The sequence below is a fragment of the Mesoplodon mirus genome (assembly GCF_964341445.2).
Source record: "Mesoplodon mirus genome assembly, chromosome: 19".
Lineage (NCBI taxonomy): Eukaryota > Metazoa > Chordata > Mammalia > Artiodactyla > Ziphiidae > Mesoplodon > Mesoplodon mirus.
Window position 1 is genome coordinate 63,762,994 of NC_138995.1, and position 14,650 is coordinate 63,777,643.

General features: G+C 42.7%; 1 protein-coding gene across 1 annotated transcript; it reads right to left on the bottom strand.

The window, feature by feature from the left end:
* Nucleotides 1-2,394: 2,394 nt before the first annotated feature.
* On the bottom strand, nt 2,395-8,791 carry DUXA (double homeobox A; the record flags this gene model as incomplete). The annotated part of the gene is made up of 5 exons (XM_082606713.1): nt 2,395-2,493; nt 3,349-3,494; nt 3,900-4,002; nt 5,327-5,481; nt 8,767-8,791. The coding sequence occupies 5 exons, from the start codon at nt 8,789-8,791 to the stop codon at nt 2,395-2,397; spliced, it is 528 nt and encodes a 175-aa protein (XP_082462839.1).
* Nucleotides 8,792-14,650: the final 5,859 nt, after the last annotated feature.

A 14,650-nucleotide genomic window follows, 5' to 3' on the forward strand; every position in this document is an offset into this window, starting at 1 on the left:
GCATCCATTTGGAGAATAAGCAGTGCAAGTAGGAGAGGAGGCTCATGGAAGAGAAACTGGGGCTGTGAGTTAGAGGCTAACATCAGTTTTAGATACTTCAGGGTTAAGGTGAATGTGAAGAGCCCCCTCCACCTCATCTGCTGGGAAACCCCTGAATCTGCCTGTGGGACGGCAACTCTCAAGATAAAGATAATAATGAACATATCCAATCACTTTTTGCTGGGCACCCTTCTCAGTTCTTTGTATTACACCCTCTAATTCTCACAGCCTCTCCCGCCCATCGCATTATTACAGATGAGGCTGTTGAGGTCTGGAGTGATGATGTCTCTGCCAGTGGTCCAACAACTGTGACAAGATGGTGCAGGAATGTGGGTTGCTGAACCAGACTATCCAGCTTCTCCCAGCCTTGGGGAGATTTTCAGAGCACATCGATTCAGTTCAGAGGAGGGTCAGTGCTGGAGGAATATCCATTTGAGGGCCATAAGCTTCCATATGGCAGAAACTATAGGGTAATATTGTAAGGAGACATGGGAAAGTTCCTAGATCATATTTCTTTTTAAAAAAAAAAACATTTTTCTAAATAAATTATTTATTTTTATTTTTCGCTGCATTGGGTCTTCGGTGCTGCGCATGGGCTTTCTCTAGTTGCAGTGAGCGGGGGGCCACTCTTCGTAGTGGTGCGCGGGCTTCTCATTGCGGTGGCTTCTCTTGTGGAGCATAGGCTCTAGGTGTGCGGGCTTCAGTAGTTACAGCATGCAGTCTCAGTAGTTGTGGCTCGTGGGCTCTAGAGTGCAGGCTCGGTACTTGTGGCACATGGGCTTAGCTCTTATGTTGTGGCTACAGTCTGGTTATCATGTAGTTAACTTCGTGCTTCTGGTGGGGTTTCAGTATCTACAAAACAGCTTAAAGGATATGGCTCAGAATTATGATCTATAGCCTTGAGAAGGAACTAAAGATCCTTGACTTTGTTTAATAGCTGAACTATTATTTCATCTTGTTTGACTGTTTTCCTTCATTTCTGCATTTTTCTTATTTCTCTGATTAAATTTATTCTTCAGCTAAAGTTTTTCTACAGACAAACAGCAGGCAGAGGATATGGGGGTAGGGGGATCTGTCCTGGAAAATCACCATAAGCTCCTGCTCCGTTACAACTCCTCCTCCGACTTCAGATGCCAATCTCAAGTTCAGGTTGTTACCTGTACTTCTGACCACCAGGCTATAAATCAGAGTTTCCCATGAACCCCTCTCCCTGGGTCTGATTAATTTGCTACAGTGGCTCACAGAACTCAGGAAACTCACTAGATTACAGATTTATTACAAAATATATTAAAGGATATGAGTCAACAGCCAGTTGGTTACATAGGGCGAGGTATGTGAGAAGGGGCTCTGAGCTTCCCTGCCCTCTTCAAGTACATCGCTTTCCTCTCCGCCATGCGTTCACTAACCCAGAAGCTCTGAACCCCATCCTTCTGGGTTTTTATGGAGGCTTCAGTACATCAGCACAGTTGATCAAAGTCACAACACCACATATGTTTTGATGATTTTTACTTGAATCGGTCATTTATTTGTATGACCATAAAAATGGTATTCATAAGTTTATTTTCATTGTCCTCGAGATCTGTTGAACTCTGAATCTAGATTCAGTCACTAGGGCTGTGTGGTACTTTGTATCATCTGCCTCTGAGTCCTGAAGTCCTGTTTACCGTCTCCAGAAGATGAAGAAGAAGGTGAAGGTATGTTTGGAAGGTTATGTTGCCAGGAAGAGAACTGATCTGGAGTCCAGGCTGATGACATCAAATACACTGAATTTGTCTCTCTGTTCACCTTGTTCTGGCTCCAGGGAAATAAAACAGTCACTAGGGAGTGCCATTCTGTAAACCTAAAGAGGAAAGGGAAAGAAAAATCGAAGAAGCCAATTTATACATACAAAAAGGGAGGTCAGCTCTTTCCCACCTTTCCAGTCAAATATGGAACCTCCTACCTCTTGGGAAAGCCATGCATTAGCCGGCCCCTGGCAGAACACGCCTGAGGATTCATTCCTCCATTCACTCGGTCATACCTGCCACAAAAGTTTATGGATTGTCTACTATGGGCCAGGCACTAGGAAAACATCAGTGAACCAAGTTCACATACTAATGGGTTGTCTGGGTTCCAGTTCAGAGCTTGAAAAGTGGGCAGTGGAATTCCTTGGGAGGACCACAGACTTGGGAAAAGCCTTCAGGGGCTGGGACCAATCAAGCCCCTGACTCTCTGGAGGCACATGTGTGGAAACGTTGTCCACCTCCTGAGAGGAAGCTGGAGTTGACTACACCATGTGGAACAACTGAGCACTCAGGACACTCCACTTGTGAGCCAAATCGGGAACAACAGGCTGGTACCTTGAACGCACCCATCTCAGAGATCTTGTCCCTGGTTTTGTCTTTGGGCTGAAGCTTCTTCGGGTTCTCTTTTTTTCCGGATACAGAGTCTAGATCTTCGGTTTTGAAACCAAATCTAAGTGGGTAAAACAAAGAGATTTAATGAAAACAATTGATGTCATGCAAGCCTCACCATTGCTCTTCTCATAAGGCAAAGGGAAGGAAGAGGTGTCTTCTTTTAGGCCTAATTCCCAAATAATTGACATTCCATATGATGCCTGGGAAAGTCTATCATGTCTCAAGATAAAGCTCAAGATTCTGAATCTTTTACCAAGTCCCCTTATGATCTAGTGAGGGGTTTCATATCCTGAAAGTCCCCACAATCCCCTCATTACAAGTATTAGTCTTTCCCTAAAGTGCCATGCCTATATTGCAGCTCTCTCCTCTGCCTAGAATTCTCTTTCCACTTCTTTTCTTCCTCTCTAAAACACCTATTTTTATTCCATGATGCAGGATAGAGTAATATCTTCTAGGAAGACTTAACCACTGAAAAGCCAGGGATGTCCCAAGGAAGACAACTTTCTTTCCGTAAGACGTAATTAATTGCTACCCCTTGCTTGTGCCCCCCACCACACACACACCCCTCATGTTTCTCAGCTACTACTTTTGGTTTTCAGAGGTTCCAAGTAGAATAAACACAGGTCTATTGTAGGAGCCCCCAAACCAGACTTTAGAAGTCACCTAATAGCACTGAACTTTGCCCTCCTTCCTGAAGGCATATATTGATACCACTCTACAGATGAATGATTGATTGGTTTGGAAGAGCTGCACCTATGTAGCCCTGGATATAGTTCCTATATCCAAACCAGAAATCCCATTTTCCCATCTGTCCTGCTTATGATATCTATGAGAATTAATCCCTGTTGGAGAAGTCATTCCAAGATGTCTCATTACATATGTTCCTACCAATATCAAATTCCTGATCACTTACCTGGACTCTTGACTCTGGAACCCCAATATCTTCAGCAAGTTGCTGTCTGGAATCAATCCCAGGATAAGGGTTTTCCATGAATGCATTCATGAGAGTTTGTAATTGGGAAGAAGTGTAGCTGGTACGACATCGTCTGTCTCTCACACCTGGCAGAGGTGAAAGATTGAAGGCAGAGGAACATTTGAGATCAGTTTACATATTCAACAAGGAACCCAAACATGTCCCACCATCTAACTTGGAACATGTTGCCTCTCCTTGGGAGGGCCTTGTCTCAGCCTATTCAAGATGGAAGGTTCTAGAGGAGAGGCAAAATTTGGCTGAGTTGCTGGACTCCAGTGCAAATCAGGTAAGCCTCAGAAGGTCCCTGGACCTTGTGGGGAAGAATTTCCAGGGGCCATGTTGAGCCCTTTGCTACCAAAGACCCTGAACAGGAGGCCCTGAAGGAGAAAACATTCTTTTCCCACTCGGAGCAGTAGTTGGCTTCACTATAAAAATGCACTTGGGTACCCAAGAGGCTCTGCTGGGTAGCAGGACTGGAGCAGGCTATTTACCTTGAATGTTCTCTTCAGGGTAAGCTCGGTCTTGTCTTAAGTCTAAGTTCTTCTCAGGTCTTTTCGGGAACCTGTGCCTAGCTCTTCGATTCTGAAACCATATCTACAAGAGGAAAAGAAAATGAGAGAATTAAGCATGTTTATATCATCTCAGTCCCATTGCTGCCTTTCTCCAAAGGGAGTGATTCTGGGAATTCCCTGGCAGTCCAGTGGTTAGAACTCTGTGCTTCCACTGCAGGGGGCATGGGTTCAATCCCTGGTTGAGGAACTAAGATCCCATATGCCTCGACGTGGCCAAAACAAAAGGGGGAGTGTGAGTGATTCTTACGAGCCCTAAGCTCAGGATTATTATTACTGATCCCTGTCACATTTGACTAAGTCTTAGATCAAGGCTGGGCATTTAACATCTTCATGACCTGGTCCCAACATGACTTACTATAATAATCTTTTTAAGTTAATAAATAAATGCTGCAATTATCATGTATTTAAGAACCCTCTCCAGCCTAAATCTGCAATGGCACACCAGTCCACTACTCTCTGGTCTATTGTATTTCATTGAAAGGGGAAGGTTAACCCTCACATCACCCACAATTCCTCTGGAATCTTACCATGTCGTCAGACACTTGCCTATCTGCGACCACATTGCTTATAATGACTTACTTGGATTTACACCCTGGAATAAGTGTGCCACAACACCACATACTTCCTCTTTTCTGGAGGTGTACCTACATATTTCTTGCCCACTCCTGGGAGCTCCTTCACCCCCAGTATCCACATTCATGAAGTGAGATTAAGAGCAACATCCTTGGGCCTCCCTGGTGGCGCAGTGGTTGAGAGTCCGCCTGCCGATGCAGGGGATACGGGTTCGTGCCCCGGTCTGGGAGGATCCCATATACCGCGGAGCGGCTGGGCCTGTGAGCCATGGCCGCTGGGCCTGCGCATCCGGAGCCTGTGCTCCGCAACGGGAGAGGCCACAACAGTGAGAGGCCCGCATACCGCAAAAAAAAAAAAAAAAAAAAAAAAAAAGAGCAACATCCTTGGGAGTTCATTCTGAGTGTCAAGTAGGACATGCCACTCAAAGCCCCTTTCACGGGACTTCCCTGGTGGCACAGTGGTTAGAACTCCGTGTTCCCAATGCAAGGGGCCCAGGTTCAATCCCTAGTCAGGGAACTAGATCCTGCACGCATGCTGCAACTAAGTGTTCACATGCCACAACTAAGGAGCCCGCGAGCCACAATTAAGGAGCCCGCCTGCTGCAACTAAGGAGCCCATGTGCCACAGCCAAGACCCGGTGCAACCAAATTAACAAATAATAAAAAAAAATTTTTTTAAAGCTCTTGTCACACTGGCACGTGATATGTGCTTACTGAATGGTTCCCCCCCCCCTTTCTATTTCTCGTCTTGGAGATACAGAACTTGTAACTTACCTGGATCCTAGACTCTTCAGTGTTGACTTCCAAAGCAAGTCTTTGTTTGAAGGCATAACCCGGGTAAGGTTTTTTGTTGAATGCATTGATGAGGATTTTCAATTGCTCTTCTGTGAATTTGGTGCGGCTGCGTCTACACTTTGTTGCCACGGCCTCTGTGGAAAGATTAGGAGAGAAGCATTAAATAGGTCATTTTATGTATTCAAACTTCAGGTTCGAGCTTGTCTCTCATTTCCTCTTTTCATTTTGAATCCACGAGAACCCAGGAGGAAACAACACTCAATTATAAAGCCCTCAAGCACACAAGGGTGATTCTTGAACTTCTTCAGCTGATCTGAATGCCATGACTAGGGAGTCAAGGTCTTCTGTTTTCAAACAACATGAAAAACTGATGTGTTATGTTCATATGGATCAAGAACAATATGAGTCAAGAAAATGCAGGCGAGGGGCTTCCCTGGTGGCTCAGTGGTTAAGAATCCACCTGCCAGTGCAGGGGACACAGGTTTGAGCCCTGGTCTGGGAAGATCCCACATGCCACGGATCAACTAGACCTGTGTGCCACAACTACTGAGCCTGCACTCTAGAGCCCATGAGCCACAACTACTGAAGCCCGTGTGCCAAACTACTGAGCCCATGTGCCACAACTACTGAAGCCTGCGTGCCTAGAGCCCATGCTCCACAACAAAAAAAGCCACTGCAATGAGAAACCTGTACACTGCAACAAAGAGTAGCCCCCACTCACCGCGACTAGAGAAAGCCCGCACACAGCAATGAAGACCCAACGCAGCCAAAAAAAATAAATGAATGAATTAATTAATTTAAATAAATAAATAAATAAATGAATATCATTTAAAAATAAAACATAGTATGGGGAGTTCCCATATATTGCACACCCAGTTTCCCCTATTATTAACATCTTATATCAGTACTGTACATTTGTCACAACTAATGAATCAATATTGATACATTATTAGTAACTAAAGTCCACACTTAGAATTGGGATAGCGGGCCTCCCTGGTGGCGCAGTGGTTGAGAGTCCGCCTGCCGATGCAGGGGATACGGGTTCGTGCCCCGGTCTGGGAGGATCCCATATGCCGCGGAGCGGCTGGGCCCGTGAGCCATGGCCGCTGGGCCTGCGCATCCGGAGCCTGTGCTCCGCAACGGGAGAGGCCACAACAGTGAGAGGCCCGCATACCGCAAAAAGAAAAAAAAGAAAAAAAAAAAAAGAATTGGGATAGCTATAGCCTCCAAAATCAATGTGAAAGTGTAGTGTTGGATACAGAAAATGACTTACTATATGAAGAAAAGTTAAGTTGAGTCACACAATATACAGTATATAAAAATAAATGCCAAAAAATCAAATACATATGAAAGCTAAAAATAAAAAGATAATGTACAAGAAAACCTATGTTACATTGAGATAGAAAAAGTTATATACTAAATAAGATACTAAAATGCATAATGGGAAAAATTGCTGGAACTAAAGATATCGTAATTGAAACCTTCAGTTCAAAAAGGTAGAAAACCAGATAAAAGTCAGCAGCTTGGAATGATGGGGTTAAGGTGGGGAGATCAGAACCCTTCTTGAGAGCTGGGTGGAATGTAATTTATTTAAGATAATCTGTAGGTCAATCAGGGTATGCTTGTTTAAATTATGTATAGTAAGTAATTGTATCCCTGCAATCCATTTCTTGCCTACATCTGCATGATATTTTTCAGAATGCTGTTTGTAGTAACAGCTGAAGTAACTGAATGCCCATTGCTAGGCGAATGGATAAGTAAAATATGGTATATTCCCGTGATAGAATTTTATGCATAAGACCAAAGTAATGAGGAAAAAATGACAGAGAAATAAGATAGATAGGAAGAGCAAGAAGGCTATAAGTCTGGAGAAGAGGAAACAAAGCAGAAACAGGTGAGGTCCTAGACCTCCCAGGCAGGGCAGATTATATAGGACCTCTTCCAACCATGTGCCTTTGACTCTTAGTGTGGTGAGAAGTCACCAAGGGGTTTGGAGTAGATAAAAGATTTGATCTGACAGTTTGATAAGATCACATGGGCTACAGGGTTGAGAACAGATAAAATCAGGGCCAGGATGGAAGCAGAGAGATCAATTCTTGCAATAATCCAGTGAGAGGGCTTCCCTTGTGGCGCAGTGGTTAAGAATCCGCCTGCCAATGCAGGGGACACGGGTTTGAGCCCTGGTCTTGGGAAGATCCCACGTGCCGTGGAACAACTAAGCCCCTGCACCACAACTACTGAGCCTGAGCTCTAGAGCCCACAAGCCACAACTACTGAGCCCACGTGCCACAACTACTGAAGCCCATGCGCCTAGAGCCTGTGCTCCGCAACAAGAGAAGCCATCACAATGAGAAGCCTGTGCACGCACCGAAGAGTAGCCCCCACTCGTCGCAGCTAGAGAAAGCCCGCGTGCAGCAACAAAGACCCAACACAACCGAAAATAAAAAATAAAAATAAAAAAGGTAAATAAAATAAATAGATTTATTTAAAAAATAATCCAGGGCTTCCCTGGTGGCGCAGTGGTTGAGAGTCCGCCTGCCGATGCAGGGGACACGGGTTCATGCCCCGGTTCGAGAGGATCCCACATGCCGCGGAGTGGCTGGGCCCGTGAGCCATGGCCGCTGAGCCTGCGCGTCTGGAGTCTGTGCTCCGCAAGGGGAGAGGCCACAACAGTGAGAGGCCCGCGTACCACAAAAAAATAAATAAATAAATAAATAAATAAAATAAAATAATAATCCAGTGACGATGGTGGAAACAGTCAGAAGATCCCTAAAATATTTCGTTAAAGCCAACAGAATTATCAGCCTGATTAGATATAGGTTATGAGAGAAAGACAAGATCACGGAAGTTTCCTAGGTTTTTGGCATGAACAACTGACATTTCTTGTGCAAGGAAAACAGTAGGAGGAAGAGCTTGGGTCTGAACATCGGGAGTTCAGTTTGGAACATGTTGAGTTTGAGATGCCTGTTACAGACGAGTAAGCAGTTATGTAGACAAAGCTGGAAGTTCAGGAGAAAAGTTCAGTCTGGAGAGAGAAATAAGGAAGCTACTTTGATTCCAAAGACATTCTGGTCTCAGGACTTTTTGATGCCTCCCTTAGTTTCTTTTAGTGTGTTTCTCTCCTTTTTCTTCTTCCCATCTATTTTTTCCTCCCATCTCCCTCCCCTAAACAATAATTTGAATTGTTTAGTTCTTACATGCCTGCATCTTTCTGAAATTCCCAATGCTCAGATGCACAGAAAACAGCATATTTTCATAGTACATGAGAAAAACTGATTTTCCCTTACCCTAGCACAGTTATTTTAAAGTTTGAAAAATGGGATTCCCACAACTTCTAACAAGCCCATTATGTTTTCAGCCCAACCCACCCCCCCAAACCAAGGAAACCACAACTGCAGTCTGATGTGTGAGGAACTTACTGTATGGAGAATTGCCTTCGGCCATCTTGGAAGGGAGCTCCGAAGCCTGGTTCCACCAAAAGAGAGATAAACAGCCCTAGCGAGGCTGGCTTTATATGATCAGCTGGGATGGCCCCTCCCACTTACTTAAGCATACACCCACTTAATCTAGGAAGGACTAGATAGGATTTTCTTTTCTTCCCTTGATAGAGATTTAATAATTTATACCAACCTCTACACCTGAACAAGCACACTTTTGAGTACTATTGCATTTACACGTCTTTTTTTCCAACGTTTATTATATAAATACATATTCTTTTTGAAATTGCTTTTTCATGGTCTTCACTTATCTTTTGAAGTGGTAGCCCTTTCTTATTAAATTAATAACTGGTACCAGGATTAGGGTGAGGCAAGTGAGGCTCTCATTTCCAGGGAACAATGTTTAAGGGAGGTGCTAAAAATTCTGTGATCAGGGTAGATAATACTTGTGGCACTAATGAACCTATCTACAAAACAGAAACTCACAGACATAGAGAACAGACTAGTGGTTGCCAAGGGGGAGGGGGGTGGGGGAGGGATGGACTGAGAGTTTGGGGTTGGTACATGCAAACTATTACGTTTGGAATGGATAAGCAAAAAGGTCCTAATGTGTAGCACAGGGAACTATATTGAGTAGCCTGTGTTAAACCATCATGGAAAAAAATGTAAAGAAAAGAATGTATTTATGTGTAAAACTGAGTCACTTTGTTGTTCAGCAGAGATTGGCACAACCTTGTAAGTCAACTCTACTTCAATTAAAAAAACTAAGTACAAAAAAATAAAATCAATTGTATGAAAAGAAAAAAGAAAAACAGGAAAAGAAAAAAGCAAAAAAAAGATAAATACTATTTGAATGCAATACTTAAAAAAATTAATTGCAAAAAGCCCATGTTTACAAAATACAAAAATTATAAATAAAAACAGGATCCTATCCTGCACTGGTAGGAATGATGCAAGTGAGGACATACGTGCAATTGCTTTCCTTTGCAATCTTCTCAAGGTCATTGATCAGTCCTGAGGGAAGTTGACAAGATTGTTCAATTGTTTATAGCTGTCTTCCACAGCGCTGCAGGATAAAAGAGAAATTTTAATTTATTACCCATATAAGTTTGTGTGATTCAGGAGACATCAAAGTGTCAGGTGACACTACCAAGGAGGCCCAATACTTTAAGCAGCACCTTTGTTCCACAAGGGCGATGATGCACTTAAGAGATGAAAACATGACCATGGAAACTAATGTAAAGAAGCTGATGGGAATTCCCTGGCGGTCCAGTGGTTAGGACTCTGCGCTTTCACTGCCAGGGCCTGGGTTTGATCCCTGATCCGGGAACTAAGATCCTCAGCAAGCCTCAGCGGTGTGGCCAAGTAAAAAAAAAAAAAAAAAAACTGAGTCCCTTATAGAGCCACCTAAGCCATCTAGTAAGTAGAGAAAACCACTTAGAGAGCTAAAGCAATCTCCTTGAGAGGTGTAAGCTAATAACTGCTTCTAGGCATGAGCCTCTGTCATGAATATTTTCTCATAAATTTCCTCTTAACTAACTGTCGTTTACAAGTGCGCAGCATTGAGAACCCACTCAGGCACAAACCCGTCCCCAAGATGCCTCCATAAGAATGTAAGCCAATCCTTCATAATAAATCTCTTTCTATCTATATATCTTTCCTGTTTGTTCTGTTTCTCTGAAGACCCCTGATTAATACAGATTTGGGAGCCAAGAGTGGTTCTACAGGAAGAGAATTTAAGGATGAGTTTTCTGAATTGGTTCTTGGGTTTCTAGAATTGGCTCTCTAATCACATTAGATGTAAAAATGATGATGGCTCTCTTTCTAGTGGTAAAGAGAGCACTGATAGTAAATACATGGTGTGGGTTGTTTATAGAGATACACAAAATATCTCTGAGGGGGTTCAGGACAGAGGAGAACAATATACCGGCCCTAGATAGTTAAGGTGTATATCAAAGGAATAACTTCAATAAGCCCAGACTCCTGTGTCTTCCCATACGTAGAAATGCACTAAGTTCATTAACTTGAGGTGTCTGGTATTTTTTTTTAATTATTTACTTATTTATTTATTTGGCTATATCGGGTGTTAGTTGCAGCGCTCAGGCTCTTCTCTAGTTGTGGTGAGGGCTCCAGAGTGTGCAGGCTTTGTTGCTCCGCGGCCTGTGGGATCTTCCCGAACCAGGGCTCGAACCTGTGTTCCCTGCACTGGCAGGCGGATTCTTAACCACTGTGCCACCAGGGAAGCCCCCCGCTGGTATTATTTAATTAGCAGTAATCTTTTGAGGTTCAACTACCTGGATTTTTGTTTTGTTTTATTTTTCGCAAAAAATTCTACACATCCTGTCTCCTCAGTTATCTCTCAGAACAGTATCTCAGCACTGAGAGGCTGTATCCCTGACATAAGTCCTCAGTAAATTCTCAGAATAAAATACAATTCCCAACTTTTTTTTTGAATTTTATTTAATTTTTTTATACAGAAGGTTCTTATTAGTCATCCATTTTATACACATCAGTGTATACATGTCAATCCCAATCGCCCAATTCATCACACCACCACCCCATCTCCTGCTGCTTTCCCCCCTTGGTGTCCATACGTTTGTTCTCTACATCTGTGTCTCAATTTCTGCCCTGCAAACTGGTTCATCTGTATCATTTTTCTAGGTTCCACATATATGCATTAATATATGATATTTGTTTTTCTCTTTCTGACTTACTTCATTCGGTATGACAGTCTCTAGATCCATCCACGTCTCTACAAATGACCCAATTTCCTTCTTTTTTATGGCTGAGTACTATTCCATTGTATATATGTACCACATCTTTATCCATTAGTCTTTCGACGGGCATTTAGGTTTCTTCCATGACCTGACTATTGTAAATAGTGCTGCAATGAACATTGGGGTGCTTGTGTCTTTTTGCAATTCCCAACTTTTAAGTTGTACTTTTTTTTTTTCAGTCGACAGTTTTGTTTTGTTTTGTTTTTGCTGTACACGGGCCTCTCACTGCTGTGGCCTCTCCTGTTGCGGAGCACAAGCTCCGGACGCGCAGGCCCAGCGGCCATGGCTCACGGGCCCAGCCGCTCCACGGCATGTGGGATCCTCCCAGATGGGGGCACGAACCCGTGTCTCCTGCATCATCAGGCGGACTCTCAACCACTGCGCCACCAGGGAAGCCCACAGTTAACAGTTTTGACTACTAATGAAGTGACCCACAGCAGACGTCTTTCCTGATTCTCAGGTCTCCCCTTCCTGACTGATGAAGCTAAGTTTTGTTGAGTTGTGTTAAACTCCTCTCTGGAGGAGTAGATTATCCTTGAAGCTTAGTTTCAAAAAGACGTACCTGGGTTATCCTAAGTTGAAAGACTGGGAAGATTTTTGCTCAGTGTAGATATTGAGTGGGTTATCCTAAGTTGAAAGGCTGGGATGATTTTGGTCAGTTTAGACACTGAGTAGGTTATCTTAAGTTGAAAGGCTGGGAAGAATTTGCTGGAAAGTCTCCCTAACCTAAAATCTAATTCATCATCTCTTTAAGGGTTTATCAAGAAAAAATACAAATCTTAAAAGTCTCTTCCACAAATAATAAGGCCTTAGTCATCTGAGCAAGCAAATTTAACTTATTCCAACTGTTATTTATAAACTAGTAAGTTTACATTGTAATACCTGATTCATAGCTAAGTGTTAAAGTGAAGCTATGAGAACTCTAATTTTGCCTGTTTGTATGTCTGTGTACACATCATACATTTGATATGTCTCTACCTCTGGATAATGTTACCAAAATTAAATTTTTTAAAAAGCTCTATTTAATTGACTTAATGGTAAATGCTTACAAATTCAATATTTCTAAATGTAAAAGAAACTGGCCAGAATAAATTTCAGGTTCGTGTGATCTAGGAAATATTCAATATTAAATTAATACCTGGTATTAAAGCTAACTTAAGCTTATTGGTTTAATCAATATAGATGTCTTACTTTTATTGTACGTAGGTTAACTAAAGGTCAATAAGCTCATGTTATTTCTGTTGTAGTTTGTCAGCAAGAAAAAGTTAACTTGGTACGGTGATACTTTCACAAATCATAAAATAAAGGTAAGTGAGATAAGAGTTTTCAGGTGAACTTTTTAGGAATAATTATGCTTTGGGTATGTCTATCTAAAATAGTTTCTCCAGATTTTTGGTAGCTTGAGTTTTGATAAGTTAAGTTAAATGATGGGATTTCAATGAATATCCAGGTCATTTCAAATAAGATAAAATACTGGAACGTTAATTGCTAAAAAGGTGTAAATTTACCCATTTTTGTCTCCTTACATGAGGGAAACTAAAGATGTTTGAATTTATTAGACATGTCTTGTACCACATTGAGGAAAGAAATTATGCTATGAGAAGATATATTTTCCTAGAGGTTATGGAATAGTCCAATCAAGAAATGCCCCTCAATCAATTCCAAGACTTGAGCCAGTTTGTAAGCTCAGAACATCTTGGATGAAGGGGAGGGAGGGTCCCCTTGAGGAAGAACCACAGTACACTACAGAAAATTTATATTGTTACTCTTTCTCCTGGTCTTCTCCAAAGCGACCTTTTACTAGGGTAAATGTTCATTATGGAAAAGGATAGAATCAGACCTTTTAGGGACTACTGGACTCTGGCTCTGAACTGACACTAATTCCAGGAGACCCAAAATGTCCCTAATCTACTAGTTATGGAGTTCAGGTGATCCATGGAGTATTATCTCAGATCCATCTTATAGTGGGGTCCACCAAACATATCCTGTGGTTATTCTCACAGTTCCAGAATGCATAATTAGAATAGACATACTTAGCAGATGGCAGAATTCCTACATTCCTGACCTGTGGAGTAAGGGCTTTTATGGTGGGAAAAGCCAAGTGGAAGCCATTAGGACTACCTCTAACTAGGAAAATAATTAAAAGACATACTACTTTCCTGGAGAGATTTTAGAGAGTGCCACCATCAAGGACTTGAAAGATACAGGGGTGGTGATTCCCATCACATCCCTATTTAGCCTGTGAGGAAGACAGGTGGATCTTGGAAAATGTCAGTGGATTAGCATAAGCTTCACCAGGTGGTGACTCCAACTGCACCTGCTGTACCAGATATGGTTTCATTGCTTGAACAAATGTATGCATCCCCTATATGTGGAATCTAAAGAACAAAACAAGGGACTTCCCTGGTGGCACAATGGTTGGGAATCCGCCTGCCAATGCAGGGGACCCAGGTTCGAGCCCTGGTCTGAGAAGATCCCACGTGCCGTGGAGCAAGGAAGCCCGTGAGCCACAACTACTGAAGCCCGCACGCCTACAGCCCATGCTCTGCAACAAGAGAAGCCACCGCAATGAGAAGCCCACGCACCACAACGAAGAGTAGTCCTTGCTCTCTGCAACTAGAGAAAGCCCACACGCAGCAACAAAGACCCAACGCAGCAAAAAATAAATAAATAAATTTATTAAAAAAAAACTAACTTCAGTCCTGACTGACAACTTGAGTACAACTTTGTAAGATCTTGAGGCAGGCAAGAACAAACATATCTAAACAGAAACAAAGTCATAGATACAAAGAACAAACACTTGGTTGCCAGAACATAGAGGGATGGAGTGGGGGAAATGAGTGAAATAGGTGAGGGAGGTTAGGAGGTATAAACTTCCAGTTACAAAATAAATGAGTCATATCATTTTGTTTTGTTTTTATCTTTAAATTTATTTTTGGCTGCGTTGGGTCTTCGTTGCTGTGCGCGGGCTTTCTCTAGTTGCGGCAAGCAGGGGCTACTCTTCATTGTGGTGCGTGTGCTTCTCATTGCGGTGGCTTCTCTTGTTGGGAGCACAGGTTCTAGGTGCATGGGCTTCAGTAGTTGTGGCA